This window comes from Pelodiscus sinensis, chromosome 21 (genome assembly GCF_052426305.1).
Source record: "Pelodiscus sinensis isolate ZL-2025 chromosome 21, ASM5242630v1, whole genome shotgun sequence".
NCBI lineage: Eukaryota > Metazoa > Chordata > Testudines > Trionychidae > Pelodiscus > Pelodiscus sinensis.
Window position 1 is genome coordinate 9,907,268 of NC_143072.1, and position 16,722 is coordinate 9,923,989.

A 16,722-nucleotide genomic window follows, 5' to 3' on the forward strand; every position below is an offset into this window, starting at 1 on the left:
CTGTCTGCGGGGCCCCAGCTCCCTGTGGACTTGAGGCTACTCCGGCCTCCCCCTACCCACCTCTGTGTTGCTGCATTGGCCCGTCCTCACCTTTTCTCTCCCTGTTCCCCCTCTGTCCCTTGGCCCTGCAGTCGGAAGCAGAGTGCAGCAGCAGGACAGCCGGCCTGGAGCAGGAGCGGGACAGCTTGGTGACGGCCCTGGCAGCCTTGCAGGCCGAGCTGCAGCACCTGAAGGCCGCTCGGGACAGCGAGAGGGAGAGCAGCAGTCAGAGGCTGGAGACACTCCAGACCCAGCTGGGAGAGAAGGTGCTCCGGCCTGCCAGTGGACGGCAGCATTGCCAAGCCCCAGGCCACCTGACTTCCCCAGTGCATGGCCGGCCTGCGTGCGCGGCTGTAAACCTTGCCCCATCCCATCAGGCAGTACCCTTGGTCTCCTGGCTTGGCCCCTCGGGTCAGAAGGGGCATGGCCTGGTAGCTCCCAAATTGCTCTTCCTGCAGAGCAGCCCCTTGCCTCCTGCTGTACCCCGCCAGAGACGGCCCTTACTCTTTCAGTCACGTGGCTCTGGCCTCTGTGGCCTTTGTCCTTGCCCGGAGCCTCCAGGGTGCCAACAGGGCCTGGCTGGGCCTTGGGGAGGCCCTGACCTCTCTGTGTGTGTGTCTCGCAGGAGAGCCGGGAGCAGGCCCTCCAGCAGCGGCTGCTGGACGAGCAGTTTGCCTTGCTGCAGTGCACTGTGTGGGAGGCAGAGCAGATGGTGCAGGACTCCTTGAACCGCCTCGAAGACCCTACCCATATCAGCTGCACCAGCTCTGCAGGTACCCGCCTCAGGGCTGGGCCGGCTCCTCCCTCTGCAAGAGGTGTACCCAGCCGCACTGAGCAGGGCTGCCCACTCAGGGTGGGAAAGCTCCCCGGCGCCTCCCACGCGAGCCCTTGGTTTCGGGCGGGCCAGCCCAGGGCGAGGGGGCTCTGGGGGTGGGCCAGCCCAGGGCGAGGGGGCACTGGGGGTGGGCCAGCCCAGGGCGAGGGGGCGCTGGGGGCGGGCCAGCCCAGGGCGAGGGGGCGCTGGCTTGGATATCAGTCACTGAACCTGGCTGGCTCCTTGCCTTGCCTGGCAGCGGCTGAGGCGAGAGCCTCAGGACCTGCCGGCCAGCTGAGCCAGCCCAGTGCCCAGAGCCAGGAGCTCCGGGTGTCTCAGCAGGTCTCTGTGGCTGGCGCTGGAGGGTGTCCCGGAGGAGGGGCTCTGGGCACAGTGTGGGTTTGGCTGTGCAGCAGATGGGAGGCCAGGAGTAGGGGTGTGTTGGGGGCTCCCAGGCCCTTTGTTCCTGTTCTGCCCCAGCCTGAAGGAAAGGTTGGGGAGCCCCCATAGGCACACGGGGGTTCTCTGCCAGAGGTGGCCTCTCCCCGGGGCTCCTGGTAGCACTTCTGGGGAGCATGTGGGAAGGCGCCAGGTGCACTGAGCCCTGTTCCCGGCCGGCCCCCGCCACACTGAGTGCGGCAGGAGAAAATGCAGCCAGCGGGCACCAGCTGGCCCTGTGGGGCTGCCACCCTCTGCCGTGGCTTGGAGGGGTTTCCTTGTGCAAGGCGGCGCCCGGCCGCTCTGGCCAGCACTCCCCTGCTGCTCCGTCGGGGGCCTGTCGTAAGCCTGGAGCGGGCTCCGTGCAGGGCCCTGGTGCCAGCGTTGGCAGCGCCCCCGTGGGCGCGGTGAGTCGGAGAGCCCAGACGCTACCCAGACGGCTCAGTTCCTTGCGGGGCTCTCTTGTGCATGCAGATTATCTCCTGTGCAGAGCGCTGGCTGCCTCCGACTGCATCGAGCGGCTGCAGGGCGCGCACGGCACGTACCTTTCCAACCGCGCAGGTGAGAGCTGGCCGGGCCCGCGGGGCGCTGGGACGAGGGGCAGAGCGAATGGTGGGGCTCCCTCCCTTCCGGCCGTGTCCAGCCTCCGAGCGTGCAGCCAGCTGCGTGAGCGCCCCGGCCCTCAGCCTGCTGCATGAAGCACGGGGCCCTTCCCAAGAGGCCCAGCCAACATGAGCCCTCGTGGTCCCCCGTCACGCCCTGGGCGCCCCAGAGCGGCAGCTGCTCGCAGGGGCTGGGGAACCAGGTCCAACGGCTGTTCCCAACGTGCCACCTGCACGGCATTCTGGGAAGGGGAGCGCTGCGCTCCAGCCAGTGAGCCTGACTCCCTCGCGCAAGGCTCTTGTTCTCCTGGGGCTCAGAGGGCAGCGAGGGGCAGGCTGAGTGGCTGAGCTGGCTGAGGGCTTAGCAGGGCCATTCCCCTTCTGTCTCCCTTGCCCCAGATGTCAGCAGCTTGCTGCCATGTGTGGCCCTGTTTGCCCACCTGATCAGCGACACCATCCTGCAGGGCAGCGCCACCGCCCACATGGCGCCTATGGATCCCGCTGACTGTAAGTATCCCCGCCGTGGCGAGGGGGCTGGGCGGGTCCCGCTGGGCGCACCTGGCGTCCTCAGCCGGCTCTTGCCTTTGTGGACTGGTTTCAGTGCTCTCGGAGACCTGTAAGCAGTGTGGGAGCGAGGCCCTGCGCTACCTCGGGGCCCTGAAAGACGAGGCCTCCCTGGCACGCGCCGACTGCACCGCCGTGAGAAACTGCCTGAGCAGAATCAGCACCATCGGGGAGGTGAGAGGCCTGGGCTGGAAGGAGCTGGAGTCAGATCCCAAGCCAGGGCAGCCTGGGGCAGGGCATAGGAGCCCGCCCCAGAGTGGGGAGAGGGCAGGCTAGTGGGGTGGGGGCAAGGGCATGAGAGAGGCAGAGCCTGGGGGCTGGGCAGCTCCCCACGAGAGCCAGTCCAAGAGAATTGCTGGGGTCTGCCCCTGCCTGCACCCCTTGGACGCGGGGCTGCCCGGCTGCTGGGGCCTGTGGTGTGTGCCTTTCAGCCCTGCACCACCCCTTCCTGCGTGGCTGCTCACTCGCCTGTGCTCTCCTCCCAGGAGCTGCGGCCCAAAGGCCTGGACGTTGAGCAGGATGAGCTGGGCGACCTGGTGGACAAGGAGATGGCAGCGACATCAGCAGCTATCGAGACAGCAGCTGCCAGGATAGAGGTGAGATAGGAGAGGGGCTGGGGGACCCCCAGGAACCCCTGCCCATGGGGCCATGGACCAGCAGCCCTGGCACAACAACGGCCGTGCAAATACAGAGGTAGGCAGCAGCCTGGGAAGCAGACGGCGTTCTGATTGGCTCCCTGCTCCCCGCGCCACATGTTCCCATTGGCTGGCCAGGCTGAGTTCGGAAAGACCTAAGTGGGCCTTAGAGCTGCCCCTGTTCTACTCCCCAAGGGAGCGAGCAGTGGGCCCCAGCTCCGCCCTGACCCGAGGGGATCAGCACCGCTGGGGGCGCCCACTGAGCTACTGGACGCTGCCCCATAAGGAGCCCCCCGGGGTGAACCTGTGGGAGACAGGCAGGAGGGCAGCGAGCAGCCAGGTGGGAAGGGCAGCTGCCCGGTAGCCCTCGGCCTTGGTGGTTTGTAGCCAGGTGGTGTTAGCGGCTGGAACCTGGTGGGCCCAGCCCGCGGAGGCCCCACCGGCTAAGCTGCACTGGCAGAATCAGAGCCATGTCTCCCATCTCCAGCCCTCTCGTGCTCTGTCAGCTGCATGGCATGGTGCCACCCTGTGCAGCAGCCCAGGAAAGCACGAGGGCAGTGGGGAGCGGGCCCTTGCCCTGGGCTCAGTGCCAGCGCCTGGAGCTGGCCCCTGTGTGGAGTGAGGGGAGCGTTTCTCAGCGTGACTCTCTCTGAACAGGACATGCTCAGCAAGGCGCGGGCTGGGGACACTGGCGCCAAGCTGGAGGTCAATGAGAGGTGAGGACCAAGCCACGCTCTTCCCCTGGGAACGCCATCCCCAGCAGGGGAGTCCTGGGTACTGGAGGGCAGTCTGAAGGGAATGGGAGAGCTGCCAGGTGGGAGGGGCCTCTAGTCCAGCCCCTGCGCGGTGACGCATCTCCAACATCTGTCCTGCAACCCTCCAGCCACAGACTGCCTCTCTTGGAAGCCTGCCCCCAGCTACGAGTTCCCTAATGTCAGCCCCCAATCTCCTGCCTGCCAGCCAAGCCTGTTGCTCCTTTGTAGCAGCGCTTAATGGCTTTGCAGATTGTATCAGGTTCCTGCCCCCGGCTGTGGTCTTCTCCAGACTAAACATGCCCTCTGGTTTTAATCTCTCGGTCAGTGCTGCAACCCTTTGATCTCCACTAAGGTGTGGGGAGGACTGGGCTTTGCTCCACAGTGCCTGGCTTGCACACAGCGCTCCTGCTCCCCCAGAGCGAGCTTGGCCTTGCTCACCGCTGTCACGTTACCTCATAGTTGTACTATGAGCCATGGACACCAGGTGCTTTCTGCAGACACTGCTGCCCTCAGGGGGCCGTTGAGCACTTGATTTTCCCTGCACTTGTCGAATAAAATGCCTTTGTGTTGATTTCAGACCAGGTCTGAGTGTTGTTTGGAATTCCCATCCTGTTGTCAAAGGTGCTTGCAACCCCTCCCAGCCTGGTGTCACTGCGGGTTTTAGAAGCATGCCCTCCCCTCCACTATGCAAGTCAACCAGAGCCAGGACTGGCCCTGGGGTATCCCACCAGATATGCCCTCCCACCTAGACTGTGAACCATTGAGAGGTAGCCTTGGAGTGCTGTCTGTCAGCCTCCCCCTCCTCGGAATTTCATCCCAACCACATTGGTGTGGTTTGCTTAGGAGATTGTCCTGTGGGTCTGCATTAAAAGCCTGACTAAAATTGAGATGTATCCCATCTACTGCTTCCCCCATACCTGCTAGGCCAGCGACCCTGTCAGGAAAGGACATTCGGTTGGGCTGGCGGGATTAAGCTGACTGCTCCTTATAACCCCGGTATCCTCCAGGCGCTTACAAACTGACTGTGTCATCAGACGTTCCAGTGTCTGTAATGCCCAGGTCCTGGTTAAAGCTAGCTACCAGAATTGCCCCCCGCAGTCCTCGGACCTCTCCTCCCGGCATTCTCCGAGATCATCCCTGATGGCTTCCACTAGCGTCAGCTGCTCCCTCCAGGGCTCTAAATGAGTTTCAGCAGGCCCTGGTGACTCGATTGCATCTAACTTAGCAAAATGTTCTTCAGCCTGTTCCCGGCCTTTGTCCCTGCAGGATTCTGGGCTCCTGCACGGACCTGATGCAGGCTATCCAGGTGCTAGTCCTGGCTTCTAAGGACCTCCAGAGGGAGATTGTGGAGGGCGGCAGGGTAAGCGGAGCTCCCTCGCGCTGGCCTTAGCGGGCGGCTCCCTGGCAGCTGGGCCAGAGGAAAGTCTCCCGGGGGCCACTGTTAATTCAGGCTGCCACAGAGGGGGGTCCTCGAGCTGGGCATGTGGGTGCCACAGCCCTGTAGCTCCTGGCAGAGGGAAGCACCAGTCAGGAGCCTGGCTCTTCATGGAAGCTGTGAACCCAGAGGCGCTTTGGTGGGGATCAGGTTCCCGAAGAGCTAGGCTGAGACCTCTGCTGTCCCGTCAGCACCTGTCCCTGCCCTGAGCTGGGTGGGGCCGCTCTCCTAGCAACTCTGGCTTTGGACATAGGCTCTGCTCACCGAGGGGTGGGGGAGCCTTGCTTAGCTGGCCTGGGACATTCCTTGGGGCGAGTGTTCTGAGTGGCAGCGGGGGCTCAGGCCTGGGCCCTGTGGGGCAGGCGGCCGTGGCAGAGCCCTCCCAGAGAAGTGAGAAGGGGTCGGAAGAGGAGGGATGGGAGAGGCAGAGAGGGGGAGAGAGCTGTAGGCAAGGGTGGGCTGGTGAGAGAGCCAGCAGCTCTGCCATGGAAGAGCTGCTGTCTGGGAGCCTCTTCACTCCTCCCCGCTCAGGCTGGAGGGGTCCGTGTGCCGGGACATAAACCCTGCCTGGGTTCTGGCTCGGTATCTCCCACACGCTCCTCGCTGGCTGCTGCGAGCTGCTTCCTCCTCCTCCATGCCCACGCTGCTTCTCCCAGCTCCGTCCGGGCCAGGGGCAGGCGCCGCTCTCCAGCCTCCTGGGCCTGACCCTTGGGCCTTGCTCTGACCCACAGGGCGCGGCGTCCCCCAAGGAGTTCTACGCCAGGAATTCCCGCTGGACAGAGGGCCTGATCTCCGCGTCCAAAGCTGTAGGCTGGGGAGCGACCGTCATGGTGTGAGTGCCTGCGTGGTGCTGCGCGCTGAGAGTGGGCAAGACGCCAGGGCTGCGTCGGGCACAGCACGTGAGGTCACTAGGAGGCTCGGTGCTGGGTCCTTCCCCAGGGTTCATGCGTCGTGCCCAGTGAAGCGCGTTCGAGAGCAGGAGTCAGACCTGGCTCTCGGCTGGCGAGCTGAGGGCCACAGTGGCATTCCCTTGTCTAGTCTGCAGAGAGCCGGGGAGGGGGGTTGCTATTCCCTGCCCGTTGGGGTCCCAGCCTCTCCCTCTGCTGCCTTCGCAGGGACGCTGCTGACCTGGTGGTGCAGGGACAAGGCAAGTTTGAGGAGCTGATGGTGTGTTCCCACGAGATCGCGGCTAGCACCGCCCAGCTGGTGGCTGCCTCCAAGGTAGGAGCTTTGCCCAGCCGGGCGGTGTGTCCGAGGTGCCGGCTGGCGTGCCTGCTGCAAAGGCGGGCGGGGGCTAGGTAGCTAGTCTTCGTGTGGCTCTGGCTCCTGCTGAGTCCATGCTCGGAGGGTGGGAACTGACCAGAAGGGGAGAGCATCAAACCCCCCAGCGTCAGCTCCTCGCTGGGGGCACAAGCTGCCTCCAGCACCAGCCGCCGTGGCTGTGTGGTGGGCAGAGCAGTGCTGCCCCCAAGGGGCGCAGGCCTGTGTGCCAGGCCCTGCCTCCACCCCTGGTCTGGCGCTGGGGCTAGGAGGTCGACTCCTCCCCCTGGGCTGTGGAGGATGGGGCCCAGCAGCACGACTCCTTCCCCGTGCAATTCTTGCTCTTGGTGAGTGATTCTCCCCTGCGCCTGTGCCAGAAGGAGGCTCCGTATGTCCGCTCCCTCCCGCTCAGTGGCGGGCCTTGTTCTGGCGCTGTGAGAACAGCTCCCGCCTGCTGCTGGAGGAGGGGGCGCTCTGCTGGTCTCCAGGGCACCAACCGGGCTCTGGGGCCGCGAGCGCAGAGCAGTGTCCTGGGGCGCTGAGGTGCTGTGATCCGCTCCCCCCGGGCCGTTTCCTTGCCCTGCCTGTCCCGTGTGAGGCGAGCAGGACCCGTCTCTTTATCCGGCAGGTGAAAGCAGACAAAGACAGTGCGAACCTGGCCAGGCTGCAGCAGGCATCGCGCGGAGTCAACCAGGCCACCGCCAGGGTGGTGGCCTCCACCAAGTCGGCAAAGTCTCAGATCGAGGAGAAAGGTGAGAGCCTGGCTTCCTGGAAGGGCCCCTGGCTTCCCCAGCAGCTGGTCAGATCAGTTTCCCTCCCATCCTCCGCCCATCGCGCCATCCTTGGGCACACCCTTCACCTGGGTTCCCCCCACCCCCCCCGGCTTGGCCTTCCCTGGCCACCTGCTCAGCGCGCAGCTGGAGAGCCCGCGCAGCAGTCTCAGCACAGCCCCGGGGAGCCGGGGGCACAGGGAGGAGCTCCTAGCGGGTACAGCTTGTCTGTTCTTCCCCTGCAGACACTATGGACTTCTCCAGCATGACACTAACTCAGATCAAGCGCCAGGAAATGGACTCTCAGGTAGGGGCATGGTCTCTTGGGCGGGCTAGAGCCTGCGCCGTGGTTTCTGGCCAGGAGGGCTAAGGAGGGAGGCAGTGGGGATGGGGAGCGGGCGGCGGGCCTGGAGGGAGAGCTGCCGTGAGGAGGAGGGGCAGCTGCTCTGGGCTCTGGGTGATGAGCGGCTCCCTTCCCCGTAGGTGCGGGTGCTGGAGCTGGAAAACCAGCTGCAGAGGGAGCGCCAGAAGCTGGGAGAGCTCCGCAAGAAGCATTATAAGCTGGCAGGCGTGGCAGAGGGCTGGGATGAGGACGGTAAGTGCCCCAGGGTGGAGGGGAGCTAGCTCACAGCCCGAGCTCCGCCGGGGCAGGGGTCCTTTATGCCAGTCGCCTTGGGGGGAAAGGAGGCAGAGAGCAGTTGTGGTTTGCCCAGGGCCACGCAGTCTGAGCTGGGAAGAGCACTCAGGAGTGTCCGTTCCCATGCGGGACCCACTACAGTACACCGCGAGCCAGACTCCCCTTTGCAGGGCTGCGGGCACCCCGGCTGCACCAGCCCGGCCTCTCCTGGCCAGGGGCGTGTGGGCCCCTACCGGCCGGCCTCTCCTGGCCAGGGGCGTGTGGGCCCCTCCTGGCCGGCCTCTCCTGGCGGGGGGCGTGTGGGCCCCTCCCGGCCGGCCTCTCCTGGCCAGGGGCGTGTGGGCCCCTACCGGCCGGCCTCTCCTGGCCGGGGGCGTGTGGGCCCCTCCCGGCCGGCCTCTCCTGGCCGGGGGCGTGTGGGCCCCTCCCGGCCGGCCTCTCCTGGCCGGGGGCGTGTGGGCCCCTCCCGGCCGGCCTCTCCTGGCGGGGGGCGTGTGGGCCCCTCCCGGCCGGCCTCTCCTGGCGGGGGGCGTGTGGGCCCCTCCCGGCCGGCCTCTCCTGGCGGGGGGCGTGTGGGCCCCTCCCGGCCGGCCTCTCCTGGCGGGGGGCGTGTGGGCCCCTCCCGGCCGGGGCACTGCAGGGAGCAGACCAGAGATGGCGGCTGAGGAGGCTGCCTGTGTCCTTGTTGGAGGAACCCCCAGCACCTGGCAGGAACGATGTTTGTTCTGTTCTCACGCCCGAGCCCCAGTTCTAGGGTAGGGCCCCCTCGCACCAGGTGCTGCGCAAACATGAACCGAAAAGATGGTGCCAAGGAACTGGCAGCTCTGAGAGCCCCTGACCCTCTGTCCGTCCCGTTCCTCCCCTCCAGCGGCAGAGTAGCTCCCGCGCCTGAAGCGGCAACCGACGGACGCCCTTTCAGTTGGCTGGGGCCCACCTGAGTGCAGCTCTTTCTGAAGACACAATAAACCGGTGCAAACTGCGACTCGAAGCACACGTCCTCTGCGTTCCCGAGGAGCCTCCTCTCCACCGTGCCCAGCCTGCGCGTAGAAAGGCCGAGCCCCGAGTGCCAGGAGCAAGGCTCTCTGCAGGCACGAGACACGGACTCTGCCCACGTATTTATTGTAGCCGCGTGGCTTCCACTTCTAACCCTCTGGCTCCGCTGATTGCACGCACCAAGCCGGTTTTGCCTCAGTGGCACATGAGCCAGGACTCAGCCAGCACCTGGCAGCAGCAGCTCTGCCCTGGCAGGAGACGGTCGGGCTTTCTGCTCTCACTGTGCTTCTCCAGCCCACCATTGCGGACGCTTGCCTGGTTCCAAACCAGCATCCCGCCAGATGGAGCCTGGTCACACTGGCCAGGGCGTGGAACGGCAGCCTCGCCAGTTGTGCTGGTGAGGCGGGCTCCAGGCACACAGCCCTCCCCACGCCCACGCTTCCCCTCCCACTGGCGGTTGGAAGCTGGCACGGCGCCGCTCACAGCTGGGGGCGTGCGGGCCCAGGGCGGTGCCGCACCCTCGGGTGGATGATGAGTGCCTTCAACTGCTGGAAGAGGGCCAGCGGGCCACAATAACACCTCATCCGCGATGTCTTACTGCACTTGGAGCGGGCTGCCCCAGGCCAGCGGGGCCCAGCGCGCAGCCTGTGGGAGCCCTGTTCCCTTAAAGCCATGTTAGACAGCTGGCCGGGCGGGAGGGGCCTTCCCCAGTCGCTCCCCTGGCTCCTGCAGGAAGAGCAGGACCCGTGCTGCCAGCCCCTGCACCCCCTTGGTGCAGCTTGGGAGCAGGTCCACTGAGCTGCTAGCCCGTCCTCTCCTTGGGCCATCCCCCTGGAGTGCGGCACGGGGCACTGTGTGAGTGCAGCAATAAACCTGCCACGTGGGGCAGCTCCTGCCGCTCCGCTATTCCCAGGGGGAGAGACGGCTGCCCCACTGGGCGCACACGGACCGGCCCTGCAGCCCTGGTCCGCGCCCCAGGGCCAGGCCCCAGCCCCAGCCTGGAGTAGGGCTCGGCGGGGCACCCAGCTGCCCGTCCTCCCCTGCTATGGGGCTGGCACTGGCTGCTCTGGAGTTTGGCACAAGTCCGTCTGTCTGCCTTTGCCTGCCATGCTGGCGCAGGGCTGGGGTCTTCTTGCCGTCTCTGGTGCCTGGGAGCTGCGGCGGGGCGGGAGCACTGCAGTGACCCATGGAACCGCCCCCTTCCCCTCTGGGGGCCCAGCAGGCTGAAACCATGCGGGGGCCTGTGTCTCTTCACCCCTTCAGGGGCAGCAAATCCAAAAGCTCCCTGCTGCCCTCCCCCCATCCGAGCCAGCTCACTGCTGAGAACGTGGCCACTGCCACACCCCCCCACAGCCCTGCACAGACCGGGCTGGGCCGATCCGGCTCAGTGAAATCCCCTCCCTGCTGAGCAAATCACGGCCAGTCTCATCCCGGGAGATCCTACTGCACTTTGAAGAGGGGCTGAGTGTGCGCGGCTGCCCCCTCGCCCCAGCCTGTGGGTCGGTGCCCGGTGTGTGTGGCTGGTCCCGCTGCCCGGCCTAGGGGCTGCAGGGCGATGGCTGGGTTGTGGTTGCCACCTCCATGGCCCCCAGTGTCCGATGTGAAATCCAGGGTTGTGTCCTTTGGAAGTGGCCCTGCTCTGCCCCGGATACCTGGGGAGCTGCTGAAGCCAGACTGGGTCCGCCATTCCGGCTGCCCTTTTGACAGCACGGCTGTTTGGCCCTGGGGAGCCCAGACCTCTCCCAGGAGCGGGCCACGGGCCGACAGCCACGGTCCTGCCCAAGCAGCTCTCCCCCGGCTCTGGTACGTAGCTCTCGGTGTGCCAGCCCGGGGAGCAAACAGAAGCCACGGCCTTCAGCCAGCCACCCAGCCAGCATTCAGCCTGTGGGCTCCTGCCTCAGCCCCCGCTCCCTGCTGGCTGAGGCCCCCCCCACGGGGCCCGTCTGCCCGATAGCACTTTGTGCCTGCTGCTTTCACTGCCCCCAAGTCTGTCTCTGCGCAGTGAGACTCGCTGCCTGCCACAGGCAGACAAACCAAATACAGCCCCTGCTTCAAGGAGCATGGCCCGCCACCCACCTGTCCAGCTTCCCCCAGCGGCCTTGGCTCTCTGGGCTGCTGACACAGGGACAGAGCCAGGAGGGGATGGGGGGTACAGGGGTTGGTGGAGATGGGGGGGGGCTGACAGATGCTCAGCAGGAGGGGGCGGGCTGATGGGTTCTGGGGGACAGGAGATGGGAGCTAACGGGGTTTTTGGGGATGGTGGAGGGGGACTGGCAGGTGCTCAGCGGGGGGGCTGATGGGGTCTTCAGGGACAGTGGAGGGGGGCTGGCAGGTGCTCGTCTGATGAATCTCGGGGAAATCTCACATTCGTCTCCCACGTGACGTGACTTTTCATTTCCTTTTTAACGGCGCCAAGCCGGGTGCCAGCACCCTCCGAGCGGCCACGTGACTCCGCCCGGGGCTCCAGGCAGGCACCTGCTGCCGAGTGTTTTGATGATGGAGCGGGGAGGTTCATCAGCCTGCGCTTGGATGCGGGGACTCTCAAAATAAAGCATCCAGCCCAGTGGTGGTGGCAGACTGGGGCATCCTTTGCACTTTGTGGCTTAGTTCAAGTGACATGGCCTTCCCCGTGGCTCCCTGGGCTCTGGGCCCCTGCGGCCTCCCCTACGGCTCCCTGGGCTCTGGGCCCACACGACCTCCCCTATGGCTGCTCTGGGCCTCTCCTGCGGCTCCCTGGGCTCTGGGCCCCCACAGCCTCCCCTGCGGCTCCCTGGGCTCTGGGCCCCCACAGCCTCCCCTGCGGCTCCCTGGGCTCTGGGCCCCTGCGGCCTCCCCTGTGGCTCCCTGGGCTTTGGGCCCCTGCGGTCTCCCTGGGCTGAGCAGACCTGACAGCTTTTTCTGTCGGTGCTCCAGGCTGTCCTGTGGCTATTTTGGCAGCTCTGGTTGAGTGTCACTGCAAATGTTTCCTAAGGTGCCTGTAGCCCGGAGGAGCAGGCTGCCTGTGCCTGTCTCCGTGCTGAGTCGGTGCTGATGGCCCTGGGGGAAGCATGAGAGACGCCAGCCCTAGCAGACCAGACACATGGAAGGGTTCCTCCCAGAGCCTCTTCCCAAGAGGGGGTAGCACTGATCCAGTGGATCCCAGCAGTGGGCACCTGTGACACACAGGGCCTGCTGGGGGACAGGAAGGGCGCATGGGTCGGGCAAGCGAGGGTCTCATGGGGACTGAAATCCAGTGAGAGGCCAGGCTTGTGCGTTCACCCCCAGCACAGGCTGCTCCTCCCCTTCAGCTTTGCCTGGAGCGGCTGCTGCTTCCGAATGGGAGAGGAGCAGCCGTGCCACATCTCCCTCGCACCTCTGGGCGCTCTGAGCAGGGGTCCTGTTCACCTCTTTGCTGCCCAGCCGTGGCATTGCTGCATTAGCAAGCACCCAGCGCTAGACAGGCCACACGGCTGGATCCTGGCAGCAGTGCCCGGCAGGCAGGCACACGTCAGTTCAGTGGCTGGTGCTGTGTGGTGGAATCTGCTGCTCAGCTGGAACAGGAATCTCTGCAGCCACTGGCAAAAGGGCTGGCCGGGCGCTGGTCTGCTTGCAGATGGGAGGGAGGGCTGGAGAGCAGCATTGAAACCTGTTCGTCCACAGGGCCTGAGCCTCCTGCCCCCCGGACCAGCACTTGACAGTCCTGCGGAAGTGGACGGGTCTTCCTGCCAAGGGATGAATCAGAGGGTCTCTCCATGCCCTGAGCAAGCTAAAGCAGCAGGGGCCTGACTGTCAAAGGGTCTTGGCTTTCCTGCCACCTGCCAGCAGCACCCGGCAGCGGTGAATGCTCTGAGAATCGGGCTGCAGGGTCCCAAGCGGAGGGGCTGTGCTAACAGGACCCAGAGAAATGCAGCCCTGGGGGTTAGTTTCTGCCCATTGCACATTTCTAACCTGGGATTCTGTCAGCTGACGTCAGGGCAGTGAGTGGTGTGTGTGTGTGCTATACACCTGAGACTTCAACTGCTGAGACCGGGGTCCCTTGCAGCGGGCAACCTGGAGGAGGTTGACGAGCGCCCCATTAAGTTTGCAGGGAGAGCTTATTACACTTCAGATTTTAGCTGCTAGAATCTTTGATTCCTTAGCAGTGGGCAGCCTGGGGGAGGCTGAGAAGTGCCCCAAAGGATCTGCCACCTGGGAGTGACACACATCCAAATGCCCAAGCTCTCCCTATATCTGTCCCTTAAGACCGGCTGAAGTTCTTTTAAATTGTGCCTGGTTCTGTTACAGCAACTGAAGGAGTCAGGTTAAAACTTAAACAGTTACAGGTTTATCGAGGAAGCTTATAAATCATATGGTTGCAATGGCTATTGTTCTATTTCTTAACTGCTAGCAAAATATGGTTACAAATATGGTTACTTAAAAATGGTTACAAAGAAGATAAAGATAGGGAAAACAGAAATAATAGTACCAAGTAACAGCTTAACCTTTAAAGAGGTCTAAGTCTGTGTACACTTAAGACAGAGGACCACATCCAGGTACAATTTTTACCCCCTTCTGCGCCTTTCGACTTCAGCGTGTCAGGCCAGGGCCGGTCCCTCAATTCGTAGGAAAGATGAAAATACGAGGTGGGGGTCCCCATAGAACCTCGGGAGGTCAATGTGATGGACCGGGCTGTGTCTGGGCACCGCTGAGGGCGTCCGCTCAGGGCGAATTGCTCAAATCCGGGGCTCCTTACAGCCCCCAGACTGGTGACCTCTCCAAACAGGCCACAAACCAGTCCCACAGAGCGCTTCAGCTGCCTGCCTGAAGCCTCACGAGCAAAACCCCTCCGACACCCCAGCAATATCCGTGCCCCAGACAGCCCCGGGCCTCATACACAGGTGGGGGGTCCTAGCACCCAATCCCACCTACCCCGAACAAGTTCTGTCCGGTTCCAAGAAACCAGCCACAGATCCCTGGTCAATTTACCCTCTGGACCTTACCCACAAATCACGCTGGGCCAATCCTTTAGCGTCTAACAACTAAAGGTTTATTATTACAATAAAGAAAAGCATGAGAGTAAGGTTGTTAAAGGATAGTACGTTACATGCACCGAATCTCCCAGTGCTCGATGCAGGCTCTAGCAGAGATGTTACAGCTGCTGGTTTAAAAGTTCTTGTTGCACATCCTAGCATCAGGATGGGTTCACAGGTCTTCCGGGCTCTTCAATCCCTGCAGTGCTGCCTCTGGGATGAAGTGCTGAGCTGAGAACAAAATGGCATCGACTGCATGGCCTCTTTATACCTCCTCCCTGGCCTCTTCTAGTATGTAGCAGGTCACCTGGTCAGAGGCCAGTCTCTGTGTTTCCTGCTGGCTGCTCTCAGGTGACAGCCCCCATTCTTTGGGTGTGTCCTTGGCCCATTGAGAGCCATTGTTCCACAGGGCCTCGGTAATTAGCATGTCCACATGTCCCTGCCCAATGCTTAACCACATGCAGGGAAATCTTCAGTGTCCATACAAGTACATGCTAATAATTGCACACACAGACACATTATACAAACACATGAACAGCGTCCATAGGATTATCAAATAATAAGCTTCTATTCAATACCTCACATGGCCCCCTCCTATACCATTTTTGGGGCCAACACCCCCACCTATGGGTGCATCAGGGATCTGGCTGCTCCCCTCAAGATCCAGCAACGTGACACTCAAACACCTAACCCGACCAGCAGGCAGAGGGTAGAATGACACTCAAAAGTGAGTGTGCTGCTGTACCCATCTTTATACCCATGGGGTCACATATTTCTCTTTCTTATCTGTGATGCCAAATAGTGCTGGTCTGCCTTTTGTGAGACCCGTTCTTACAAGGGAGTTGTGAACTTAATTTACACTTGTAAGAGAGAGTTGAGAGGATTAAATTGGAAGTACTGGAGATTCTTTTCTCAGTGGGGAATTCCTCTCCCAGGGACGGCTGTGTGTTCGTATCAACATGGGTGCCAGCCGGGCAGTTCTCGCAGCCTCGAGCTCAGCTTATTGCCTTTATCGCTCTCTCCTCATATCTATGTTTTCAGCTTCTCAGGATCAGATGAGCCAGCATAGACTATGCTGATTTTATTGCTCCCTCTCTGCCCTGTATGCTTCGGGAACCTCAGAGAGGCAAATAAGATGGATGAGATGGGGGGCGGGGGCTGTCTGGCTACAGATTCTATTTGCAAAATTGCAACGAGTGTACTTAGGACAAACAGCTGAGGGGCCTGAGTGCCAGGAGGCCATGAAGGACAGAGACATGGGCTAGCACACTGCAAGGGCGCAGCACAGCAGTGAGGGGAGGCAGGTGAAAGGGCATCATTGGGCCAGAGCTGTTTGATGGTGCCGACAGGCTGGCCCTCGGAGTAGGCTGGGCCTTTTCTCCACCCTCCAGACGCCAAGTTACTGAGCAACAGCAATGATCCCAGAGCTGGGGGAGCAGCGTAGGAGGGACAACTCAAAGCACAGCTTGGCTAAGCCCCAGCGAAGGGCTGGACTGTACTAATCTGCCACGAGTGGAAGGGTGTGAATGCCAGCAAGGGCAGGGGCACATGATGCTGCAAACAGCCACCTCTGCTGGGGGGGGGGGGGTAGAGAGGGAACAAGCTGGAAATTATTGGAGACATCTGGTATGAAACAGCCCTGCAGGGAACTGGGAGGGGGGGGGGAGGCTGAACAAGTTTGTGGGTCTTGCCCAATACCTGCAGGTGCAATGCTATAGGCACAGGACTGGGTGCTGCCCCTGGAAGCAGGCATGCATGCAGGGTTGTCATTCCAGCTGCAGCAATGCCCCAGCCTGCACAGTACCAAGCCCCATGGTCCATGCCACTCCAAGCAGGCACTGACTCCAGGGAGGCCACAGGCAGCAGCCCATCCTCTTTAGACAGATGCATTTGCGTGACGTAGCTGTGAGCGGGGCACTGCGTGGATTGGTACCAGCTGTTCGCTCCAGGATACACCCTTCCTGGGGGCTGGTTTGTTGCTCCCACATCCTTGGCTGTGGCCAGCCGTGCCAGACACTTCAGAACAGCGCTGCAGAAAATCAGCTCTTGGCCCCTGCCTCTGACTCTGGGCTCAGCTGTTCCAGCTCCCCCGCCTAGCCTGGGATATTTGGGGGGGAGGGGGTAGCAGGCTGAAATTGCACCAGACTCATCACCTGCTTGTGAGCACAGGTGTGAAATCTCTGTGCCCTGCCTGGCCGCCACAGCCGGGGCTTTGGCTGTGAAAGCTGAGCCGGCCACGCGTTGAATGGAGACGCAGCCATGGGCAGCTGTGGGGCAGGCAGTACAACTCTGCTAGCAGAGCGCAATGAAGTGCTCACACAGTGAGGAGGAGGGGCACATTTTTCCTGCTTGCAGCGCATCTTCAGGCCAGCAACCCCGAGCTGGAGAGGAGCACCGCAGCTGGCAATCACAGCACAGGCAGGTGGAACTGAACCGGGCTCGGGTCCTTGGCCTAGGGCAGAGGGAGCTGAGACCCTGGCTGCACAGGGCTGCTCATAAACAGCCTCTAGCTCAGAACCATTCTGCTAGGGCTGTGAGCCAGTCCCAGGCGGCTTTCGCTAGCCTTACCCCAGCATGCACCCTGTCTGCATATTCCCCAGAAGTGACACCCTCTGCTGCCCAGCCCTCGCTGGCCAATCCAAGCCCATACTAGTCTGTCCATTCTAGTAGTAACATGACCTGCGCAAACCCTCTGCTCCCAAAGGGCGCTTCCCCGCCATTTCAAGCCAGACACCGGGGCTTAGCTGAAATAGTCCAACAAGTGTATTAACGACCCCCAGCTAGGCTGTGCT

The 16,722-nt window shown here is 62.8% G+C and overlaps 1 protein-coding gene across 4 annotated transcripts in view; it reads left to right on the forward strand.

Moving 5' to 3' along the window:
- HIP1 (huntingtin interacting protein 1) overlaps positions 1 to 8,929 on the forward strand; it is a 114,644-nt gene extending 105,715 nt beyond the window's left edge. For 3 of the 4 annotated variants that reach the window (XM_089772158.1, XM_075905021.2, XM_075905022.2), the window contains 14 exons: positions 132 to 305; positions 665 to 812; positions 1,766 to 1,852; positions 2,293 to 2,400; positions 2,495 to 2,631; positions 2,943 to 3,053; positions 3,750 to 3,808; positions 5,114 to 5,207; positions 6,014 to 6,114; positions 6,398 to 6,503; positions 7,171 to 7,294; positions 7,558 to 7,619; positions 7,796 to 7,907; positions 8,818 to 8,929. In XM_089772158.1, coding sequence (XP_089628284.1) covers positions 132 to 305; positions 665 to 812; positions 1,766 to 1,852; positions 2,293 to 2,400; positions 2,495 to 2,631; positions 2,943 to 3,053; positions 3,750 to 3,808; positions 5,114 to 5,207; positions 6,014 to 6,114; positions 6,398 to 6,503; positions 7,171 to 7,294; positions 7,558 to 7,619; positions 7,796 to 7,907; positions 8,818 to 8,828 — 1,434 coding nt within the window. In that variant the 3' untranslated portion in view covers positions 8,829 to 8,929. Of the gene's footprint in view, positions 1 to 131; positions 306 to 664; positions 813 to 1,765; positions 1,853 to 2,292; positions 2,401 to 2,494; positions 2,632 to 2,942; positions 3,054 to 3,749; positions 3,809 to 5,087; positions 5,208 to 6,013; positions 6,115 to 6,397; positions 6,504 to 7,170; positions 7,295 to 7,557; positions 7,620 to 7,795; positions 7,908 to 8,817 lie in introns of those variants that run through there. The other variant, XR_012897130.2, reaches the window with a different exon arrangement.
- Positions 8,930 to 16,722: the final 7,793 nt, after the last annotated feature.